Source organism: Anticarsia gemmatalis, chromosome Z (assembly GCF_050436995.1).
Source record: "Anticarsia gemmatalis isolate Benzon Research Colony breed Stoneville strain chromosome Z, ilAntGemm2 primary, whole genome shotgun sequence".
Classification (NCBI taxonomy): Eukaryota; Metazoa; Arthropoda; class Insecta; order Lepidoptera; family Erebidae; genus Anticarsia; species Anticarsia gemmatalis.
In genome coordinates this window covers 17,319,192-17,344,428 of record NC_134776.1, presented here as the reverse complement: position 1 = coordinate 17,344,428, position 25,237 = coordinate 17,319,192, and the positions used below count along the sequence as shown (strand labels likewise).

The following is a 25,237-nucleotide window of genomic DNA, read 5'->3' as shown; positions in this document are numbered from 1 at the left end:
TTCAGAATTTAAATTCACGATCTGGCTACTTTCTTTAGGAAAAAGTCATTGATAATAGTCTAAATAAATTGTGAAAACCGTCCAAGTCCAAACATTCAGTTAATTCGACAGATTACGCTAAATTTTGTATTCATCTCTCACTAAAGAGCCAAATTAAGTACCAGGGAATATTTTTCTACCGTTTGTTTTATTGTTTTTATTATTGGGTAAGGTCTACGCATTCGAGGGAACGTCCGACCCTTCTATTAAATGATAACACTATCACAATATCAAAATTCATTGATTGATAAGTTTATCAGTTAGTGAAATCTGTTAGCGATATAGTAGAATATTAATTGAGTTTTTATTTGCACGTGCGAGAATATAAATCTAATAATTTGTACAATTTCAGGCTAATTTGATTTGTTGAGGCGTCCATAGCCAGTTGCGCTCACCGCTCATTCCATAGATGGGTGACCGCATAGTGGTATTTGAACTGGGCGTCTCCGTGCTTCGGAGGGCACGTAAAAAGTCAGTCCCGGTTGTTGTCAATTAAGATAACAGTCGTTAAGCCACGTCAAAGGCCTTCGGGCGGCTTGAACAACAACTTTGACACTAGGTTGACCACTAACCATACGATGAGAGAGAGTGAGAGAGAGAGAGGCTAATTAGAGGCTAATACATGTTGAGTAGGTTCGAAGATTTTGGCTTAGGTTTAATTTGTACGTTGTACGCTTGTAGGCTGTTGCATAAAATAATTTCGTACAACAAACTATTACGTCTCTCCACGATGAATGATGGACAAAATATGGCACGCGCCTAATTTCGTCTTATGTCGCGGTACAGTTTGAGACCAGTCATCGTTTTCACTTGCCAAATTAAATAGCAAAATAGTTTTACAAATGAGAACAATTTGATACGGATAATTATTTTTATTTCTGACTATTTCAACCAAATTTTAATATGTGTCACACGTTTTGTTACCTGGATAAACAAGTTTATTTTAGGAGACTTTTTTAAGCGCCAATGATGTCGTGGGATAATAAAATAATTCGTCTTCTAATGTCTTTTTATTTCTTGAGAACATTGCAATGGCTATAAGTCGGTACAAAGATTTCTATAATAATTAATATACCTTCTTATATTATATTGATTTATTAAACAAAGTAAGTCATCGTGGGGCCGCACTTAAAAGTTTTACCAGTCTTAATTGATGAGCATGATCTTTAAGCGTTATTTAAACACAAGTGTCATTTCTGAGCAAAGTCGTTAGTAAATTTAGAAAACGTTTGGTTTATCCATCTACCCGCAACACGTTTCTAACGGTAGGTTATAGTCAACCAATCATTATAAGTGCGCGGCGTCGGTGACACGCGCCGGTGTCCTTATCAACAATCATATAATATAACATTAATATAATAGTTATAACAATGGACGACAATGCTTCGGCTAAGGAAACGTTAAAGGTAAGAATATACCACTTGAATAACAGACACACTTTTAAACTCTAGCACACATCTAGCATCTACCTTTCTCCTTTAGATTTTACGAATTTTCCGATTTTCCGAAATACTTTCTCAAATTTCCCTAAAAATCCAATCACTTTGATATATAGGAAATAGGCGAAATGGCTAGCGTTTTCAAATATTGCACTTGACTATAATATTATTGTTGATATTTCTTTGTACTGCCTTTTATATCCGAAGCCCAATATTGTGCAAGCAAACTAATTAAGAAATAATAATTTGGTGAAAATATAATTTTGACCTTATATCAACTGTAAGACTTGTTCAATACTGAGGAGATCAGTGTTATTATTTGTGTTCAAGACGCGTAATCATTCACATATTTAAGCTTTTCTCTGCGATTCAATTTAGCAAAATTAGTTAATATATTTGTGTCTGTCTTTTGTGAAAAAGTATAATAATAGTTTTATAAATTATGTGAAATTCACGTGTGTTTTGTTGTGATGAAGTTTGTTTATCAACACGTTTCTATGGTCGGCACAAAGTGACGCACTTTATGTGTGTACACAAACATTGGGTGTTGGCTCAGAGTGTTTTTAATTAAAGTACCTACTTATCGCGTTCTGAGACTTCGAGCCATTTTCACAGTATATTATATTTAAGCCGAAGAAAGACATAGAAAGATCATATAGGTGATGTCTTGCAAACAATCAGGTGCGTAGCACTCGTAACTGGTGGTCCTGTACTTATATCAAAATGGGTGTGAATAGGCAAGTATGTAGGAATACCAAGTGACGTTCTTGGGTCTATTCTTATGGAAAAAAAGGCGTGAATGTTTTCATGCATGTATCTATCTATGTCTCATTAAAGCCTATTTGCTAAATAAAAATACAGCATATGGATAAACAACTACTGTTGAAATTGCATCCGATAAGCTATACGACATTTAGTAATATATAAAACTAGGCATTTGTATGTTTAGAATGTGCTAAAAAATATGATATATTGTGATATTTTAATGTTATTAGTGGTACGAATTCAGTGTGAACTAAAGTTGGAATAGTTTAGCAAAGCATTCATGTTTAAATTACGAGTACATTATTCCTTGTTATCCTTTAAAAATGTGTTGTCAAAAAATGTTATGATAATATCGGGATACAACTGAATAATGCATTGGCTGTACTTGTGATATCGTTGAAATAAATATGATAGCGCCTGCTAATACTTTTATGGCAATATATTTTCTTACAAGTAAGTAAAAAAAATACTGGAGCTTTCAAAACTCACAGGCGCTATGTATGGTATCTAAAATTAATACATTTATAATATTATTTATAGTAATTCAAATATATCGGCCTATTGATTTAGTGTCCTGTAGTGAAAAGTGTTTAAAGAATATTCAGCCCAGCCTTTCTTGCAAACGATGTTGGAGTCGGCATGCAGTCCCACCGGGTGCAGCTGAATATTATTAACTAGCTTAGCCGCGCAACTTTGCTTGCGTCACATAAGAGAGAATGGGTCATAATTTTCCCCGTTTTTTTTACATTTTTCATTGCTACTTCGCTCCTAATGGCCTTAGCGTGATGTTATATAGCCTATAACCTTCCTCGATATATGGGCTATCTAACACTGAAAGAATTTTTCAAATCGAATCAGTAGTTCCTGAGATAAGCGCGTTCAAACAAACAAACAAACAAACATACAAACAAACTCTTCAGCTTTATAATATAAGTATAGATTTACATAGAGTGACTGCCTATCGGCCCTCCACAACCCAGTTCCTTTAACATATAATAGTGTTTAACGACGAAAGTGTTAAAGAATGAGTTTGTCTATAGATCTATGCTTAGGGAGTTAAATGATTAATTAAATATAATGTTATTATTTTAAGGTTAAAGTTTAAAGAAAAAAACAATGAAAATTAACTGAGTAAATGTTAATTTTGTATGATATTTTAAAATTTATAATTAAAGTAGTGGCAAATCTTCTATCAAGGTTAAATATGCCCTGAGTATTTTAGCCAAACGGTCATCCAGCTATGGAATATCTGCGTTAGTTCACATATTACTAGCCCATAAGTGAAATTCGCTATGAGTGCTTTATATTGCGAGGAGACTAACACAAATTAAAGCGTAGCTTATATGTAGTTTTAAGAAGGTATTCAAGTTGTCGTGATAAAGTAGTGTAGAGAATCTACAAATAAATTAATACAATACTTGATAATACTATCTTGTAGGAACTAAGCGACATATGAATGAAACTTTCAAATCTCACTTGTATACTTTAGGCGATTCCCTATCACCTTTGATTATCGACAAGCGGGTAACTATTAAGAATGCTATATGAAGCGCCCCTAGGTGACTTTCCTAGAACTATTTTCTAGTCATTTTAAATGTCAAGCGGTCGCTCGTCGATACTATCGGCTTTAGAAACTAGCGCTGTTTGAGAACAGTAGGCCTACTATGTTAGCGGCCGAAATTTAAAGTAACTTCGGAAGTTTAGTTAAAATTTAGACGTCCGATAACTATCATCAAAATCGATTATGGTTTCCAACTTTCGTGGACTATTATTGAACATTCGAAAAAAGCTTGAAAATAAATTCATTCATGAAAAGAAAAATCCGTTTTCTTGTGAAGATTCGTTATCGTTTTTTATAATTATAGCAATTATTGTGGGAAGTCCCCTGACAACAATAGTAGATTAACTTCAAGTACAAGCCAGTGGCGTAACATCGTGAGGCACTTAACATCTTTTTTCACCAAAAATACTACGTGACTAACAATCCTGCTCTGACGAGAGCGAAAGTGGATAGAAGGGAGAGATTATAGTAGGCCCCCGATACTAGAGACTACCAATCATTAGATTGCCTTTCAGATCTTATGTCCCTTTACTGAGCTCGTACCGTACAGTTTTGAGTAGGTTCTATTTTGGTATCTACTGTATCATACCCATTACTCAAAGTGATTCAAATCAGATTCGGAGAACTAGCATAGAGATGACAGTTTCAGAGAAACTCCGAAGCTGGTATATGTGTCTGTTAAATTCTCGTAATATGATGTAGTATTTCGTGTGTTAATGAATATTCGTAAGGCGAAAGCCTCTTTGGCGCAGTAGGTCGCCAACGCCGGTAGGGTGGTCGTAGTTCTGATTCCCACACGGAACCATAATTTGCGTTACACAAATAGTTTTTTAAGGTCAAGCCAGGTGTGTCCGTTGTTTGTATATTTGTATTAGTCCGCGCGGCACAAGAGCAATTCTTTAAAAAAATTACACCGCGTCTTTTTCTAAAAGGGTAGGCAGAGACCACAGAACGCCACTTGGTACGACCTTGTGGGATAAATAATTTTCCGCTAGCAAGAAAAGGCTACAGATCGGCTAACGTTGCTACGTAGTGGGTACCACAAGATGATCGGTAGCGAAGGGGAAGGCCCAAAAGGAGACGGCGGGATGGCCTGTTAGCGTTCCTGGAACGATGGCCAAACTTTACACTGAACCGAGGGGACTGGAAACCTAAGGGCGAGGTCTTTACTCAGCAGTGAGTATCAGGAATAAAAAAATAAGGGTAAAGCTGGCAAGAAAACACGCCACAATTTTCAATTGCCAAATAGGTTTTCTGTAGAGTTTTTTAATAGTTCCTTTATTAATCAAATTAACATTTATTGAGTTTAATACAAATAGAAAGGTTCATAATATCTAAGTACCATAGTCATTAATAGCCAACAACCCTTATTGTGGAGTTTAACCTTGTCTGTAATAAAGTAATATTAATTATATTTAACTATACCATAGGGCGCGGTTGTAACGTGAAATATGGAAAACTATAACATATTTTGAAAACGAATCTAGCAGTTAAGACAAATTGATTAGAAACTAGCTTCTACCCGCAACTTCGGCCGCCACCGAATTTTCTCATTGGAATGCGTCATTTTCCCGAGGTAAAAAGTAGCCTATGTCCTTTCACGGGTATCAAAATATCTCCATACCAAATTTCATGCAAATTGGTTCAGTAGTTTAGGCGTGATTGAGTAACAGACAGACAGAGTTACTTTCGCATTTATAATATTAAGTATGGATATACGTATTTGTTTGATGTTTTTTTAAATCCACGGGAAAGGGCATGAAAATGGATGTAGGTAAAATCGTGCAAATCCAAAAGCCTGTAAGTCGACACACAGTGTTTGTGCTTAAAAGAGTCCAATCAATTCCTTTAAATCAGTGTAGTAATTGTGATCAACTTTTTTATCATTTTAGCTTTTAGTTAAAAAGATAAAGCAAATAAAAGAATGCAGTGTTAAGTTCAGAATAAGGTTCAGTTCTAACAGATTCAGAAACATTTTTCGCGATTATCTCAAAACGGGATTTTGAAAGTACCAGTTGTTTTGCCTTTTTCCCGTGGGTGTAGGCAAAGACCAAACCACTTGCTACGATCTTTACAAACTTCTTTTACTTCTTCAATCACGATGTTTCCTTCATCGTTGGAACAAGTGATAATTATTCCTAACTAGCTGACCCGCGCAACTTCGCTTGCGTCACATTAGAGGAAATGGGTGGTTCCCCGTTTTTGTAACAATTTTTACTGGTACTCTGCTCCTATTGGTCATAATATGATGATACATAGCCTATAACCTTCCTCAATAAATGGGCTATCTAACACTGAAAGAATTTTTCAAATCGGGCCAGTAGTTCCTGAGATTAGCGCGTTCAAACAAACAAACAAACTCTTCAGCTTTATAATATTAGTATAGATATGCACATAACTTCGAAAAGTCATTGGAGGTAGCACACATCGGGTTCGAACTTAACAAGTAATAAGACTATTAATATTGTTCTTTTGTATATTTATACCTATATTGATTGTCACATCTGTTTTCGTTATTTCCAAAAATATGAAATGGATACAGAACGGAAATAATTAGCGAAGGTAAGAGAAATAATGATAGCTGTTGGCTATTTTTATTTCATCTTAAGGGTCGGATTAGACATATCATATATCTGTTACTACATCAATATAATTTGTCTACTCCTACTTTTATTTGGCTACTTTCATTAAGAAGGTGGACTCCCTTAAGGTAGCACGTGAATTAGGCAATTTTATTTGGCACCTATTGATTATGTTCAGTGTGTATCGGGTTTGAATCCCTTAACTTTTGTGACTCAATCGGTGTAAACTGTAAGTTTAAATTTAATTACTTTCGGTTTTGTTAACCCTAGTGTGGAGTTTTTTATTGGAGAATATGGGTATTGCCTAAATTTATCGTAATCAAATAAAGATGGCGATGTTTTGTTACATCTTATAAGAAAATACAGCGGCATGTCATTACCTAACATTTATGCTTTTAACCAAGTTTCATCATTAAAGAATTTTTCATAATTTGACTGATTGACAAATCAGAACTTTTGTTTTGCACCTTGGAAACAATCCTTGGAAATAATATCAAATTAATCCATTCATCTGTGCCGTACTTTAAAAGCGAAAGTTTTCATTTTTACTTAATAGGGACATAAGCGCCAGGTATTGTAAAAAATTAATTGCAATAAAAATCCTTGGGCAAGCATAAGTAACTTTATTCAATACCTTGAAATATTCTAGAAAATACAATATCTAAGTCGTAATAAGTTTGCTTCTCACGCCTCATATTATTTACTGCAAACACATTTCCATGCAAAATGACGACTATGTAATAATTTGATGCTTGTTAGTCGATACATTTCTTGTTTACGTACATACACGAATAATACACACATAGATATATTTTATACTAGCTTTTGTTAGCGACTTTGTCCGCCTGACAAGTTTTCTTGGGGTAAAAAGTTTCCTATGATTCCTATGTGTTAAATTAGTCTATAGACCATTTGTGTACCATCAAAACATAGTATACCATAGTACATTTTGGAAGCAGTCACAAATATTACATACATACATCTTCAGAAAATTTTTACATGTATAATACACATGTAGTTATATAATTTACTAGCATTCCAACCGCGGCTTTATCCGCGTAAAATTTCACCCTCTTCGGGAAGATTTCCTAAAATTCTGTCTTAGTGTTCCTTTGCACTTTCTAAAGTATCATTATGCTACATTTCATTTTTCTACGCTCAGTAGTCTCGACTGTGCGTTGTCCATCAATCAGTCATTCACTAACGGACGAGTTTTTTGTATGTATATTGATTTATATGTCTTTATCGATATACATTTTGTACACCAAATCAATATTTTTTTGTCGCCGTATTTTTACAGCTTGTATTACGCTTTATTGCAAAAGCCTATTTGACGCTGAAGTTGCATTTAGCTACTCGACAATAAGTGTAAAAAAGTTACTCAAAACCTTTTCAAAAAGGTTTAGTCCCTGTTAATATTGGATATAAATGATTTCATGTTGGTTTATAAATTAATTGAGCCATATAGCTATCCGCTAAATGGCTCAATTAGCTTCTAAAACATTACTAGTTTCCGCTCGCGACTTTGACCGCGTGGAATGATATCCCGTGCTCTCTAATATTCTATGAGTTAATCTCCGTTATAAACTACTATTTAATCAAACTTAGTTAAAATCTATTCAGCAGTATTTTGTGAGAGAGTATAAAACATACATCCCTTCTCACAAAGTTTCGCATTTATAATATCAGTAGGACTGTATATTGCAAGGGCTTGTTCTACAAATTATAGATAAGCATCGGATATCCCACCCAACGAATAAAATTATAGCTAACGTACATAGAAAAAAAATCGAAATGCTACCTGAGATAAGCGATAGTTATTTAAATGTGTTAAAATGGCTATAAGTAGTGGTTATTTTGTGGTATCTTTGCCGAAGCCTAGCGCGCTACTACACAGGTACCTTAACCATCGATTACCACAATTTTCGTTACGAAGCCATCAAATTAATTACTCCGCGCAAACGGCAGACCATTTGGACAACCATTACCGTTGTCGTGACAATGGCTGTGGGCAAACTGTTGGTTTGTATGCGTGCTGCGTGCTAGGGAACTACTGGATGGATGTAATTGAATGATACCCATTAATAATATACAATGTCAATGGTTTGTTTGACCAGTGATACCTTGAACTGTTTTAAATTGCGTATTGAGTTGAGACAAACTGTAGTTTTGAGGGTATTTCGTATGTTGCACGTAGATGCGAATAACGCTATTTAGCTTATTGAATATTCAGTTCACATTCCCAATATGATAATGTTTTCCTTCTTCAGCGAGAAGGGCAGAGTTGAACGCTTAATTTAACCAGTAAAAAGAAGCCTCGATTAGACTAGATATGATATTGAAATAAGGGACAGCACGTACAATAATTATTCATATCAAGTTTTAGTATTATGTACCTATTTATAGGTACATAGCACGGTCGGTGCATGCGATTGGTGATCATGGAGTCTCGAGTTCAATTCCCGGCTGTCATTTTCGAAGATCTTTAAAAGTCGTTACAGTAGTCAGAAGCTTGAAAGTCTAACAAACAGTCTTATCATCGAAGGGTATCGTGTTATTATGCTTTGGTCATATGCTGCACAATAATAATAAACTCGCCCACTATGACATGGGATTGAAGATGTTAATGGCGAAACATGGCTATACTTCATCCACCTCTGCTTAAACTTTTGGGTGTAACAGGCGTGATGATATGTACATTATGTTATTGTTGCAGACTTCTACACATTGTGCGCGAGCCACCTCAAGGACACTTGACCTTCGGTCACCACGTCTCCTGCCGCCCATCACTAATGGGGACGGCTGTTCCTCTGGTAAGGTTAAGTACAGCTTTTTATTTTATTACAATACTACATACTTGAAAAAAAAACAGAAGATTTATTTATTTATTACCACCTTATTACACTATCTACTACAGATGTAAGTTGTACGCATAAAAGAATTTTCCTAATAAAATATAACATCGTAATAACAAAATAATAATCGTAATAAACGTCCCTGTCGCCCCCTTGTTGCATTTTAGCGACTAGCTTAGGGTGGCCCAGTTTGTGAGTTGGCAAGTCTCCGCCTGTCATTTTTACGTGTTTTTTACATTGTTATGGGCAGGCGCCATAGTTCCCATAGATTCCCAGTTTTTCTAGTCCATAAGCACCCCTTCCCAATATCCCGTTAGTTTTACCATCGTTCCACTCAATCCGGTGATTGTCCTTGGGTGCATTTTATAGTGTGCACAGGAATAATCACCGGATTGTGACATCATACATTTTTGAAATATTAAATCAGTCGATAAGGGCCTCTACGTGTTGGCTTTGGACCCACGCACGCTTTCCAAAAATCCGGGACTCCATAGACCCGAGATGTAGACTTACATAATAATAATAATTAACAATGAATAGCGCTAGGATTAAGATAAAAGAATTTATGCGATTGCTGATCACGATTTTTCGAATAGGTCAAAGGGCAAAGTGTTATTACTCTTTTGTAATAGCTATAAGAATATTGAAATTTATAGTAGCTGGGATTTTGATAACATGCCTGGTACATGGTATCAGGCACAGCCCACATGGCATAGGACTATCACTGTTCGAAACATGTGAGAATATCATGCTCCTTAGTCAACATATTATATGTGATTGTATCATTGTATTATCTTAGATTTCACTTTAATATCTCCAATACTTTTTAGTCACGTGAAGGATATTCCATACCTGAAATTGATAAAAAAGTATCTAGCACGTATCGTGAAAATTTTATATTGACGTCAACGATAAAATGTACTCAAATGTGACGATTCATGATGACTGGTATATTCAGTATTCCACCTGAAAGACTTTTAACTGAAGGCAGTGCGTATTGTTTGAAGAAACACATCGTAATTGAATGTAGGTCACAGAAGCACTATAATTTTGATGGAATATAAGTATGTAATGTAGAAAACTGGCCAAAAAGTTGGTATGGTAGTTGATAACGACTCGACCTCTCACACGAAGAGAGATAGTTGCATTGTTGCCCATAAATATACAGAAAAAAGCGTTCAAATAGAAACATTTTAAACAACAAAATAATAATTCATTACAACAACTTATAATGTACATCAAACGCTATAAAATTCTTAGAAAAACAGGAAACAAAACGCAACAATAAGCATAGTGGTAGCGAAATTCAACTACTACATTCTCATAACTGTTTATTATTGTAACGAGAAACCTTAACACACAAAATAAAATTGCAACCCGATCTGCTTACTCTGCGGGACTACGAAGCACGGTGCTAGCATTAGTTGCATTGTAACAAACACTTCAATAGTTTTATACCGTCTGCACGAACAGTTCCAGACAATCAAACTTATAACCTTGTAAGTGTTACCTTTTATTTAGAATATTTTTAATTAGGACTACGATTTTTTTTTGTAATTAGGACAGATAATTACGTCATTATTTTTCTTTAATTCGGTAAAAAGTTGCAGCTTTTAATTTATGTTGATTTTTCGGCCAACGTGATAACCATCGTGGTATCCGTTCTAATACAAAGCGACTTCTTCTAATTTATAGTTATTTTAAGGTCAATAATAGTTCTTTTAATTTATAAAACTAATGTCTTTTTTATATCCAGGTCATCTCTCGCCCGGGTACAGGTCGCCTAGAGACAAATCCTGGTCGAGATACCACAGCGGCTGCAGGGACAAACACTCAATCTACCTGGACTGGAGTTCAGTGAAGACAGAGAAGAAAAGTCCAGGTAATTTACATTACCTTGATCATTTGGAGGTTAGGTTCTGTTAAGTAAATGAAGCCTACTCACATCGCGGCCAGTGTAACCCACGCCGTAACCGTTTATTTCCCATATAATATTATTTAACGAATACATATAAAGTTTTTTTTGCATTTGTTCTAATTTCGGAAAATGTGACCTTTGCGTATTAATGAGTATAATTCATTTACCTGTTATGAGACTATTGTCTTTTTGGTTTTTTAGAGAGTACAATATTAATTAAGATTATTTTAGCATTCAGTATTTGTATTGACAATTTATTTTGTTTCAGGCAAAGTGCCGAAGCGGTGCAAAGCCAGATCAATGACGTCGTTTAAAGGTAAGCGTTTTTAAATTAGTAAAATACACTTATGCAGGATTTCATAGGGTACATTTTATTTTTGTATAGTTAGGTTAATCATGTTTTCTTTTTGAATTTATTTTTGATTCTCTAAAGTGAGTTAACGTGTCGCCACGCTGCTTCCACTGTGTCATGGGTTCGAGCCTTCGCGGAACACAAATTTGATGAACAAATTTTAATCGTTTTAACGATTGATTAATTTTTGACGCAGGTATCACGTTTTAATAAACGAATTGCTGACATAATGATATTAATATTATAATAAATTTATGCTCGGTACGAGTTAATCTATCTATATAATATAAAAGAAAGTCGTGTTAGTTACACTACTTATAACTCAAGAATGGCTGAACCGATTTGGCTGAACATTGGTGGAGAGGTAGCTTAAAGACGGCCATAGGATTTTATCCCGTTCAACCAAGTTTGTACCTGGTGGAAGCACAGACCTGACCAGACCAGAATTAATTTTGTAAAATTGTATTCAAGACACGGTAAAGGTTTTGGATAAAAAACATAAACAAAAATGCGTGAGCGGAGCTGCGAGGGCTGGCTAGTTTTAATACAATATTACTAAATTACATTAAAGCATTATTATCATGATCATGTATACTCAGTCGAGATCAATTAATTAATTATTATTAGCAAATTACATGTGTATAAAGGAGATATTGTAGTGATGTATCACAAAATGTATGTTAGTACGTACATACAGATATAACTGTACTATTAGAACCAAAAGTATGTTGGATTTAAATAATTTCTTTTGAATTTTGGTAATGGGGTTGATTACCACGTGTAGCACCTTTTCTAATTCGGGCGGGTAATTTGTGGTCATTGACTTCTAAAAAATTACTTCTTAAATGACAAGTTTTATTGTTTAATAATATACTAAGCTATTGGAAGCGGCTATCGACATTCTGCGGCATATTTTACTTACATATAAATATGACTTGCCACGTGTACTTAAGCCCAGTTTGCCCTTACCAATAATTTACTGCATAACAACCAGTACTGACCAAACTCGAATAAACACTCAGAAATATAAAAATATCAAATTTATTGATTAAAAAGATCAGCCGTAGGTTTCTTACAAGCTCTTTTAAGGTTACCTGTTTTTGGAGCTTGTTGTTGATTCGTACTAATGACTATTATAAGTGTCAATATTTGACCTAAATAAATAAACAATTTGATTTGAAATTACTTGGTAATATTATATTGTATTCGACTAAGTTTTCGTTATTTAGATATCTTTATTTTTTTATTAGCCTATTTCTGGTAAGCAAAAGCGTCTCCCTTGGATTTCCAGTCCCCTCGGTCGAATCTTGTGCATCTAAATATATACCTTAGCTTACACAATTACTCGGTACTCGACTAACTAGCCTAATTCTGAATTAAATACATATTTTTGGACAACTCGCACACGGTCATCTGATTCCAAACTAAGCAAAGCTTGTGCTATAATAACCAGGCAACTGATAAACTAACTTATATATTTCTAAATACATACTTGTATAGGTAAATTTACAACCAGGCTCAGAACAAATACTCGTCGTGCTCACCACACAAATATTTGCCCCGAGTGTGATCCGAACCCGCCCCCCGTGGCGTTACGGTTATTGTGGCAAGGTGACCACGTTAACCACTGCGCCAAACGTGCGATTAATTATTACTAATAAGTAGATTTTGCTGCAGACGCGGAGGAGCAGGAGGTGAGGGAGTATTTAGATAATAACAGGGAGTTCCTAGACCACTACGTCACAGAAAATATTAATAAGGAAACCATTGCAAAATGGCTCACTAACAAGTCGAAACTTAACCAAGTAAGTATTTGCATTTTAAATACTCACCCTTTTTCATAAACACACTATAAACCTATTTTAGTTAAAAAGCTACTACAATATGTTTTCTCTTTTTCATTTTGCTTAGGAGTGAAAGAAACAAAACTCTTCATAAGCCTTTTATAACTTCATATATTTTTTTATGAATAAAACGGTTACAATTATAGTCGAACAAAATAGTAGAGATCCCTTGTATGCAAGGTTCGCGGATGTATACAAAATTCAGACTTTAGAACCTAAGTCGCGGACTTATGCAGCGGGCAGTGACCCGTTTGATTCAACTACCTTATTTTGGAAACTCAGATATCTCTCTATTTGAATCTAATTTAAATAAATCTTGCATGAGACTCTCTACTAAGTTGTCGGTCTGTATTAATCGTTTATTTATTTTACTAACTTCTAGACTTCAACCCACCTAATTATAGTGTAAAGGATTGATGGCAGGTCCCAAATGAAAAATAGTAATAACTTTAGGTAGCTGAAGTATGAAACAATGCAGAATTATGCCTTTTCAGTAAGCTAGTAGGACAATGTACGGTATGCGGCTACAATAATCCAACCCTGGTTCGATTCTCAGTAGCAAACCATTTCGAAAGTGCTTTTTGGCTGTGTTGTCGCTCTATTCTCAGAAACAGCTCAGTTATGTAGCTTGACAAATATGACAAAGGCTAGAAAAGCCTGTATTTCCAGTGGTTCAAATATGCGGTTGTATTCGAAAAAGTTTCAGCTGTAAAAGTAATTGAACATTTTTCTCATCCTGGAATTCGAGTTTGGGATTCCTTCACTAACGATACTAGCAATACCTTCATATAAAGGATTGTATGGCTTTTATATTCGTATTTATTCGAGATACATTGCAGTTTTTGTCAGTCTTTACGATTAAACATACATACGTACTACAAATTGATTTTGAAAGGTCGCCAAATTGTAATTCTTATATGTATATCTGACGATAGAATTATTAGCTCTAACCTTTGTGATCAGCTATTTCGACCAAAATTCTGATTTTGCAAACCGTCATGCATTTCTATCACAACACGATTTTTATTTTAAAACGCCATTTAACAAAAAAATATGTAGCGGAATCAATTCAGGACTCATTACAAAACAAGGCCTTTGATTGGCCCTACAGCATAATCAAACCTGCCTCGTCGCAGACTGATCAATGTAACCATACGTTGATACGGTAAACTGATCAGGGGTCACGTGTTTGCAAATTTGTTGAATACTGCACACGATTCAAAGGTTTTCTAACCAATACCTCAGTCCTTTTACACTATTCGATTTCCTGCTGTTATTTTTTGATAATCCCACGTTTTTTTACTTGAATAGGCATGTATACTATATGAAGTATTTGCAATGTTTCACTTCTTGTCAGTTACGATACCTATATTATTGGCTGAAATTCAGATGTATAAGTAGCTAGGTGGTGCTTGACTATTGTATATAGGAGACATAGGAAAAGATGTAGTAGCTACATACACTTTGAAATGAGTGAACCCCTACTTTTAAGGAGCTTCAATATTCAAACTAGTGCTATTATACTTGAGTGTATCTGGCTGGATGAGATGTGCAAGCCATAAACAATGACAAAAAGATGTTTCGTATTGAACGACAATCCTCGATAGTTTGTACACTTGGCTAGCACATCTCTAATGTTTTCGTTAGTCACATCACTTTTCGCCATTGTACAATTAAAAAATGACACTTCCATACATTTTGACAGATTTCTTTCTACTTTCTCTAGGAGAGAAATGTAACATGGCAAAAGCCCCTGGTGTAAGTACCTATCTGCTTTCTCTCAACACTTTTGTATTATAGAAGAGTTACAAATAATAATTGTTCAAATAGTATTACGTTTTATATTCTACGTCTTATAAAGTTTTTGCTTAGTAATTACATGCCTTTACATATCAAATTATCATCGCAACGTCGTAAAATCGGATCCGATGTCGGCTCCAGTAAAACGATCTAAATCATAACAATTGTTTGTTAGCATTTGTCAAAGCGATTATTTCGTGTCGTGTGAAATTCACACCTGTCTCCCTTGCATTCAAATCAAAATACAAGCAACATACTCCAAAACTCTGGCAGAGGATTCTAAAATACTCCTTGCGTAGCAAAACCGACTGTACTCGTATATTTGAAGGTTGAAATTCCCCTAGCTATGACATTAATACAAAATATAATGCCATGTAAGTCCTGAAGATTAAATAAAGCCTTGCAGGTGCTTGCATACAATAATCTTTTATTTCAGGTTCCACCCTCATCGTCGAAGGGGGACTGGGCGCAATATAGGCTGAAACAAAAGAGTTGCAAAAAGCAGATATTTTTGGTATGACAATCATGATGCATTCGTAGATTTTTCAGAGAGATGTCGCTAATGCTCTTTTTGTAACGTATTTAACGTTACACGGAATCAGGAACAAAGGACATGTCGAACAAAAGCTACTTTGACTTTGGTACCATGCGTTGTCAAAGACCGGTTATAATTTGAATTTTCGAAATGGCTGTATTTTACATGCCCTTACATCACAAAGTGATATTCATAACAATAGATTCTCTCTATGAATGCAAATGCATTTTCCCTTACAGATTCCTATGTTCATATTACTGATTGTTTCAATAGGATCTGCTTAAAGTGTTGAACGATGAATGCACGGAGCACACCGTGCTATGGCAACTGGCGAGCTACATCAGCTGCTCGGTGGGCGTGGATGCCCACAGGGTCTACAAGCTGTTTCCTGACCATCCCAGCTTCGTGCAGTACTTTCTTAGCGATGCTCTGGTCAGTAGTAAATTGATCACTTTGATTATATTAAAATGATTATAGTATACTTTATGCAAAATAAGTAAATTGTCCTATCTCAGTACTGCTTAGCAGGAATTTCAAAACGGCAAAGAAATTTTCAAAAATAAAAAAAATATAATTGTTGCACAAATATATCAAAACTTGCAATGTACTAGTATAATTGTTATCTTTTCAGTATTCAGCGTTTTTCTAAACAACCGCAGTTTTATTTGATTATATTGCAGACACCTCAAGACGAGCCTCCTAAGGAATTGGTCCGAGCTGAAGCGGAGCAAGTCCGTGTGGTGCTGGAGGTAGCTAAGAGTGGCACCTGTCGTCGCTTATCCAGAGCTGATGATCCTCAGAACTTCCCCAATGTCCCTGAGATGCTGTTCAGAGGATTAAAGAATTCTGCTGTGAGTTTTCCTACTAAAGATCAAAGATATATTTTTGTCTTTTACACCACAATAATAACTAAGCTTTTACCACCCACGATAGATTATCGATAGATATTATTTATCTAAAAGTAGTTTTTACCCGCGACTTCGTCCGTCACTGAATTTTCCCATTCGAATGCGTCATTTTCCCGGAGTAAAAAGTAGCCTATGCCCTTTCTCGGGTATCTAAATATCTCCCTACCAAATTTTACTTTCGCATTTCTAATATAAGTATGGATCAATTTCAGGTTACAGCCGATCACGTAATGTACCAGCCTATCCTTGGTAAAAATGGTAAGACAACCTATGTCATTGAGATGTGGAGGGTCCATGATTATTTCGATGACATAGACGAGGAGATCAGCTCCAATTTCCTGGTGCTTGGCAGCCTGGCACTGCATTATTGCAACCTCTACTTGGATAAGAAGAGGGAAAGGAATATGTCGGATTTCTTGCTTGATGTTGTTAAGTAAGTGGAATTGTTGATTGCTTCGACATAAGTTAAGCTTGTAGGGATCTTAGTAGACGGTGTTCTTTAGTCTCTATAAGAACAAAGGAGAATTCTCTGTCAACTTGTCTGTATTTGGAAATTTTATACTTCACATTTTAGTATAATACGCGTTGTTTCATCTGTCTATTATTATTTTTAAATTTTACAATGTATTATTGTCGAACATAATATTAACAATACAAATGCATTTTATCAAACAATGTTCACACTTCACTTTTATACAGAGTTAAGCGCCGAATATTCTAACCTCATTAATAATTCAAGTTTGTTTCGCAGAGCTATTTTTGAAGAAATGGTATCGTTGGATCAGCTGATCAAGAGGATTTTGGAGTTTGCTCAGCGTCTCGTCAACGCTGACCGAGCATCTCTTTTCTTGGTAGACTATAGAAACTTTGAGCTGGTTTCCACGGTCTTTGATCTGAAGTTCGAACCAGGTCATGAGAGAGACATGGAGAAGAAGGAGATAAGGATGCCGATTAATCGAGGAATAGCAGGCCACGTGGCGTTGTCTGGAGAGACTATGAATATTCCTGATGCGTATTCTGACTACAGATTCAATAGGTGCGAGATAATTAAATTGTAAATTATTATATTGTTCCCGTTTGTTAAAGTCTTGAAGTAAAGAAAAAAATTTTTTTTGTAGATTCCCTTACAATTCCTTCTGATGGAGTGACCAAATCATCACTTAATTTTAAGAAATGTTTGAATACTAAAAAAAATACTTTTTCAGGGAGGTAGACGAGGCTACTGGATACAAAACTGAGTGTATTCTCTGCATGCCCATCAAAGTGGAGGGTAGTGTCATCGGCGTCGTTCAGATGGTGAACAAGCGGAACGACGGCAACTTTGGTCACGAGGACGAAGTGGCCTTTGAGATCTTTTCAACGTTCTTTGGCCTGGCCTTACACCACGCCAGGTTGTATGACAGGATCATGAGAAAGGAGCAAAAGTATCGAGTTGCTCTCGAAGTGCTCAGCTACCATAACACTTGCAGAGAAACCGAAGTAATGGCAATGTTGGCTGATCAAACCCCCATTACTGTAGACTTGGACGATTTCTACATCGATCCGTTCAGATTCGATGATTTTGAGAAGTGCAAATGCGTGATCAAAATGTTCAGCGAACTTTTTGACCTGGCCAACTTTGACCTTAGCACGCTGACCAGATTTGTACTGACGGTGAAGAAGAACTATAGAATGGTGCCATACCATAACTTCGACCATGGATGGACTGTAGCTCACGCTATGTATGTTATGCTGAGAAATGATTTCAAGAAGCGATTCAACTACAAGATGGTAAGAATACTTTTTAAATTACAACAATTTTTTTAATAGAGTAGTGATGTTTTATTAGAAATAGAGCCTTGGTTTTGTAACTATTTTATGTATAGGAATTACTGACTAATGTTCTTTTTCTTTTACTAAAGCTAGTGTTCTTAATAAATATATTTTCTTATTCTTCTTTTCCCAGCGCCTGGCGCTGTTCGTGGCTTGCCTGTGCCACGACTTGGACCACCGCGGCTACACCAACAAGTACATGAGCGAGATCGCGTCCCCCCTGGCGGCGATGTACACCACCTCCACGCTGGAACACCACCACTTTAACATCACCGTCACTATTCTGCAGCAGGTATTGTCTCAACTTATTCGTATTTTAATCTTTAACTGTATTTTTCATATCTCTCTCTCTCTCTCTCTCTCTCTCTTCCATGCTATGAATCCCATATCGTTTCTTTTTAACCCATACCTAGTTTTCAAAATGTATTGACAAAACAATGTAGATCTAATAGGAATGTGGAACATGTTTTTTATTAGTAGGATAGTAAATATCAATAAAAATCTTAAAATACTTTTTAATAGTTATACTTGTACCAATCATTTATTTGCCTAAATATTCTGGTTATTATAATGTGTTTGTGCATTAAAATTAAGTTTAAAGAAATATTTACGCAATGAATTGACTTACACTAAAAATTAAATTGAAATGAGCTATTAGACCCCCTTTTATCTTGTTTAGTTGGCAGTAAATAAATCAAAGAATAATCAGTTTAAGTCGTAATATTGAAGAAAAATGCCTATCTTCATTCATTACCCACTATTCCGCTATTGATGAATTTTGCCTAAATCTTGTACTTTATATTTCAGGACGGCCACAATATTTTCTCGCACATCACTAGCGAGGAATACAAAGAGATCCTGGGCTTCATCAGGCACTGCATCCTGGCTACTGACCTGGCCAAGTTCTTCCCCAACGTGGACAAACTGAACCAGCTCCACGCGACTGAGCCACCGCAGTTCGACTGGGCTTTAAATAGCCATAGGTAAGACGTTTAATTTAACTGTTTGGCGCTGCGATAAATGCATTGCAAGTTATGTTTGTTGAGTTATACCACAATATTCCTGCTCAATATTCTTCTTTTGCCCACATTATAGTTTAAACTAAATTTCTATAAAGATAAATGTGTAGCGACTTGTACCCATCAGTCTATGTATCTCTATTTGCAAAGCGAAGTTAACTTTGTTTGCTGTGTGCATCTTGCTATAATTTATACGAAAGGCGCTATGCGAATTTTAACTATAGCATCAAATATTGTATGATTAGTAGTCTATTGAATGTCACACCGACTTTTAAAATGCTTTTCGAAGCTTAAAGATGCTCTTATATAATACTATTAAGTGCAAACAGCTCTATGGAGTAACGGTGCTAAAGGATGCTTAATCCACAGATTTTTTACCATACGGTCAGTCTAATTAGCCGTAAGCGTATTTAATAATAAACTATTAATTATCTCTCCATATGTCTTTGAGAGTTATTGTTTAAGTGACCACATTACAGGACAAGCGCTTGATCCTGTCTTTGCTTGCATTGGAAACCCTACACGTCTTTAGAAATATGGAGTTTGAAACAACACACTTTGTCATTCCAAGATACTTTTCTTTGTTACAGAGACTTGGCTATGGCTATATCCATGACGGCAGCCGACCTCGCTGCCTCAGCCAAGCCGTGGCACATCCAGATCAAGACGGTGAAGGTCATCTTTGAGGAGTTCTATGACCAGGGGGATAAGGAGAGGGCGGCTGGAAAAGAGCCTATCCCTATGATGGATAGATACAAACCTGATCAACAGCCTTCGAGCCAGGTAGGAATGAATACATGGAATAATTATGTATAAGAATATTAAAATTCATAGAAAGTGTAGTGTATCACTTGACAATTATTGTTTGTGACAGTATTTTATGCAATACTTACATTTTTCCTTGTTTACTCTTTTATTACAATGCCCGTGTTTTAATAAAGTTTAAAGCAAAACCACTAGATAATTCACTCAATAGCCACACGATTTTGTTTCAAAATTCCCTGCAACAGAAACTAAATATTTTGGTTGTATTCTTGAGTCAAACCAAAGACCTCACTTTTGTCCGTCTTATACTCTTGTCTTAAATGAGTATACAATTTTCCATTACAGGTGGGCTTCCTGAGCCAGATCTGCGTTCCTTGCTACAGCGCTCTTTACCGTATCTTACCAAACACAAAGCCTCTGTACGCCATGGCTTTGAAGAACTTGGAAGGGTGGAAGGCCAGGGCTGACGAGATCCAGCGCAAACTCGACAGGGAAAAGGCGGAGAGAGAAAGACAAGATGAAGCTGGATGCGCTGGAACATCCGATGCAAGATTCAAAACTCTTCTTAAAGTCGAAATGGAGGAAGAGGATTGTGTTGTACCGAAAGCCTGCATGAGTCGAAGTGTTGAGGGGAAAGAGGACGAGAGGAAGCTTGAGCCTATAACGTGGGAGGAAGATGAGGTCGGGAGGGAGCACGTGGCCACCAGGAGTGGAATCTGGCGACACATTGATGGAGGCACCTGGATCGATGAGGAAGGGGTCGTGATTGAGGGCAAGGCGATGAATTCCATCGTCAGGAGGGATAGGAATGGAGACAATAGCGACTAATTACGTAAGCCAAATAACTGGCTTAGTTTAGTTTTAGTTCTTAATGGGCGCTTTTTATTTCCTAGTGTTAAGCTTTTTTTTCGTTTTATTTAGTAGAGAGTTGTGAGATGGAACTCATCCACATCCAAGTGTGTGGTAATTTTTTTTATGTGTTACGCATTATGGTGAAAAATACGTTATTAAATGTTCCAACTATTGTCCGCATATGGGAGTTGTATGTTAATTACCTTACTACTTATATTTTTTGATTCAGACACCCTTCAGTTGAAATTAAAATAATATTTTTTTGCTATAAGTAGCAAACTTTGTGGTTTTTAAAGCCAAAATGTTGAGTATCTTTATTTTTTATTTCATTTAGACATTAAGTAAAAAATGTTAAAGCGCCCATAATAGTTTTTCATAAGATTTTTTTTAGTTCAAAATTATGAAGATACATAATTGATAAGTAAATGAAATGAGTAGCGAGCAATGATACTTGCACCCAATTAATTACTAAGAGTGGGTAAAAAATTGTCGTTGTATCGTTACTTTTTTTGGTAAGTATAAGTGATTATCATTTTTACATTTCTTTCAGCTTTTTTTTTAAATAAAATGCTTTTGATTTGTTACTTTCAGATATATTTAGAAATAAAATACAATAGTTAATGGTCTTTCATTTAACACCGACCTAAATTATAAATATTATTATTATTATGTCTTTATAATTCATATTACTACTTTTCTCATTATTTTTTATCAGAAAGTGATGAAACACTTTTAAAAGATAGTTAATAGAGTTATATTTTTACAAAATAGGTATGTAAATGAAATTGTATATTTTCTTCAGTCAGCGGGAATACTACGAAGTACCCAAAGTGTTATTTAACCGTGAATAATTCCTCCCTTTCCAATATTTTGTCCGTGCAGGTCGTAGAAGGACAAGAAGAAACTGTAAAAAATAAAACATGTATTTAACAACCCGCTTTTCCTCTATAAAGAAAATATTGAGAGAAGAGTGTGAAAATATAATAAGTTTCTGATAATTTTTAAGTTTGTAGAATATCTATAAAATAATAATATGCGAAAATTAAGAAGATGTGCTAGCAAATTATTCGTGTAAATAGTAATATAAAGTTATAGATTCATAGCAAATACATTTAAAACAAGATTTCACATCTCACACCAACTACGAACACACAATATTTACAAGAAAAGCGAAATAATAAAATACCATCATGAAATGAACACTTACTCATCAGCAGAAATTCCAAGTTCTTTGTGTATGAACTCGGAAACTTCCTTGGTGATAAGCTTGTTCTCCTCCTGGCCGAGGTGGCCGATAGATTCCAGACTGGCCACGGCGCTGGGACGCGGCGGGTCCGAGGCAAAGTACACTGTGCAATCAGGTGATACCACGACTACGAATTTCTGTAAACCAACAGATCAATATTATTCTGAGAACAATCAAAATATAAGAGTGTATATAGATTACTAAAAAATTACATATGTTCAGTCAACTTCAAAAAACGCTAAAAAACTAAATTGTTTATTGCCGTATATTACATGCATATTAAACATGCATATTATTAAATTAACGCGCCGGACTTTTTGCGCGTTGTGTGCGTTACTGCATATAATTGCATAGGTTCTATTTTCACAGACTAAAATGTGCGTCACGGATAGTCTGTCGTCTGCGCTGCACCTATGATTGATCAAATTTGTTAATAGTGGCAAATTTTAACAGGTTTTCTTCAAGTACGACAAAATAAAGTAGATTTGAAGATATTAATTTCTGTAGTTAATCGTATGTCTGTCTGTCATAGCGGAGACAGTTTTTAACCAGTATTTCTTTAGCCAGTGCCAACAAGTCAAACGTAGAATAAATGCAGAATCGCATGACACTAACCCCCGGTTTCTGAGTTACATTTAGCGGTAGTTTATCTATTCATTGGTGTCAAAACTCATATAAAAAACGCTATTGAATAGATAAACTACCGCTAAATGTACTCAGAACCCGGGGGTAAGACAATTAGGATAATGAACGTCTCAATGATAACAAAACAAACGTTTTTAAAATCAAAACGATCTTATTTCTTGAATAATTATTTACTTTTGTAATATAAATATCTACAGTTTGGAGACATCAGAGATTAAGGAGAACAAGTAGTATAATTATACTAATTTGTCAATATTTCTATATCAGAATCAATGCAATAAGAAATCGATTGGTTGTTAATTAAATAATCTGTATGTTGTAGAAGTAAATTAATCAAGAGATAATCAATGTAATTGTTTAATGTTAATGTAAAATTTAACGAACAGTAACTACCACTCAATAAGGAAGTGATTTTTTCGCCTCATTAAACATTGAAAATGCTTATTTATCCTCGATAAGAAATCAAAGCAAAAGAACTGCTTCGATTAAAAAAAACATGAGCCGCCTCCGTTCCTCGTAATAAGCTAATTATTACCAGTTTCGGGTGAATCTCGGCGCAATCAAATTGAATTATCCCATCGGAAAAATCTTCAGCGCATTACATAATTAGGAAATATTCAAGTTAATTTGTTTAAAATCGTGCTCCTCTCTTTACATCGGAGTTCTATAAAATTATGATGTAAGTATCCGCAGTAAAAATAGGAAATACTATATTTAATATAATACCTTCATTTCAGATCTTAAATCAAGTCATTATCTAGTATGATTTCGTGTTGTACATGCAAAAAACTACGTTGAATGAGAATTCTAACATGAAGTGGATTAAAACAATACTTTTAAAAATAATTTCATTTAGTCCAGTCCAGTATATTTTCATGAGTCCTTTGCCCAGCAGTGGGTGAGTATAACTGTACAAAGAATTATTTAGACTTTACGAAATGAGTCCTGAACCATAACCTTGCTATCTTAGACAGAAAATTCAATATGCTCCAATTATTGCACAGTATTCCTAAGGTGCAGCGCAGACGGCACACTTTTTGTGTGCGATCGAGTCTGCAGAGTATCATGATAGACATTTAAAAAGAAAAATGTGGGATGAAGTGTGCTGTATTGTTTATTCCGCTCCTGTTTGGATATGTATGAGTCTAAAGAAAAAACAAAATACGGTAAGTTTAAGTTTTTAATAGACTTTACCACATTAGTACACAGACTCGATCGCACAAAAAGTGTGCCGTCTGCGCTGCGCCTTAATATATTATTATGTTTTTGTGATGAAAAGTTAATAATATTATATTATCATTCGCTAACATAACTGATAATAATGTTTTTAGGCAGTTATCATTCGCTGTTGCTGTTTATATCGAGTTATCATTAACTGATGAAATTGAATAACAAAGTAGCCATACAGACTACCAATATTATTTTAAGAAAACAGTGGTCTTGATTATTTTAAATTTCGCAATACATACGGTTAAATTTCATTATGACTATAAGGGAGCAAAAACTTTACAGATCTTTATCGTTATTATATTTCAGTTATAAACAGTCTTATTATTTAAGAAAACTAATAAGTATTAGGTATTATTTCTTCGATCTGTGATTTGGGCTTAAAGTTATTTTGCTTAACAATTTTTTTTCCAAATGTAATGGTTGATAATAATAGATCAAAATAAATTTATTTCGAACAAAAAAGTATTGTTTTCATTATAATTAAGTTCAATATTATTAGGAATAATTAAAAATACTCACGTCTTCTGGTTTTCTTACAGTCCTGGCCAGCAGCGGTACGATTTTGCGAACGAAATTCTCGGGAATTTTGTCTCGGCTAAGATTGGTGAAAAACTTGAAGCACGGCATTTTTTCTGTTGTTTATCGTCCGGCGTCAAGAAGCAACAGCAAGTGACTGATAACCCAGAATCAATGTTATCATAGTAATAAGTTGTAACGGACTTTTATCAGTTATACAGTCATATTTCAAGACCACTCGTTCATATGTCACGTAGGATTAAGTCGATAAAGAATCGATTTTTACAACTCTAATACCTTGAAATACTCGCTTTCTATCAATAGCCTACTAACTTACATAATATTATGCAATGAATGACTCAGCTAATGATAAAACTATACAATTGACTTTTATCTCGTTAATCCATTTTTATTTTCCAGGAGGCAGTGTGCCTTAATCTATTGATATTTCTCATTAAGCCTTAAAACTAGGTACCTATATTTTCTGTGTTTGTTAATTTATCTTTCTGAGAAAACGACTGAATCGATTTGACATAAAAATACAGGGTGAGGGA

The 25,237-nt window shown here is 35.1% G+C and overlaps 2 protein-coding genes across 3 annotated transcripts; one reads left to right on the top strand and one right to left on the bottom strand.

The window, feature by feature from the left end:
- Positions 1-1,337: 1,337 nt before the first annotated feature.
- Positions 1,338-21,665, top strand: LOC142986518 (putative 3',5'-cyclic phosphodiesterase pde-5). 2 transcript variants are annotated; one of them, XM_076135034.1, is made up of 15 exons: positions 1,338-1,445; positions 9,103-9,199; positions 10,998-11,123; positions 11,428-11,475; positions 13,189-13,316; positions 15,592-15,669; positions 15,964-16,122; positions 16,371-16,541; positions 16,811-17,031; positions 17,350-17,634; positions 17,804-18,368; positions 18,544-18,702; positions 19,218-19,393; positions 20,020-20,212; positions 20,540-21,665. In XM_076135034.1, exons 1-15 carry the CDS (start codon positions 1,410-1,412, stop codon positions 21,020-21,022), a joined length of 2,925 nt encoding a protein of 974 aa, XP_075991149.1. In that variant the 5' UTR covers positions 1,338-1,409; the 3' UTR covers positions 21,023-21,665. The 2 variants fall into 2 exon arrangements, with proteins under 2 accessions (XP_075991149.1, XP_075991150.1); XM_076135035.1 differs by lacking the exons at positions 1,338-1,445; positions 9,103-9,199 and adding an exon at positions 10,641-10,740.
- Positions 21,661-24,866, bottom strand: LOC142986519 (macrophage migration inhibitory factor-like). The gene is made up of 3 exons (XM_076135036.1): positions 24,687-24,866; positions 22,254-22,429; positions 21,661-21,950 (listed from the first exon to the last, which is right to left on the bottom strand). The coding sequence occupies exons 1-3, from the start codon at positions 24,792-24,794 to the stop codon at positions 21,884-21,886; spliced, it is 351 nt and encodes a 116-aa protein (XP_075991151.1). The 5' UTR covers positions 24,795-24,866; the 3' UTR covers positions 21,661-21,883.
- Positions 24,867-25,237: the final 371 nt, after the last annotated feature.

Excerpts from the sequence above, each read along its gene's own strand:
- LOC142986519 (XM_076135036.1), bottom strand. The coding sequence starts at position 24,794 with ATGCCGTGCTTCAAGTTTTTCACCAATCTTAGCCGAGACAAAATTCCC. Across the intron at positions 22,430-24,686 it reads CTGTAAGAAAACCAGAAGAC|AAATTCGTAGTCGTGGTATC; the intron begins GTGAGTATTTTT and ends GTTGGTTTACAG. Across the intron at positions 21,951-22,253 it reads CTTGGAATTTCTGCTGATGA|TTTCTTCTTGTCCTTCTACG; the intron begins GTAAGTGTTCAT and ends TATTTTTTACAG.
- LOC142986518 (XM_076135034.1), top strand. The coding sequence starts at position 1,410 with ATGGACGACAATGCTTCGGCTAAGGAAACGTTAAAG. Across the intron at positions 13,317-15,591 it reads ACAAGTCGAAACTTAACCAA|GTTCCACCCTCATCGTCGAA; the intron begins GTAAGTATTTGC and ends CTTTTATTTCAG. Across the intron at positions 18,369-18,543 it reads AGCGATTCAACTACAAGATG|CGCCTGGCGCTGTTCGTGGC; the intron begins GTAAGAATACTT and ends TTCTTTTCCCAG.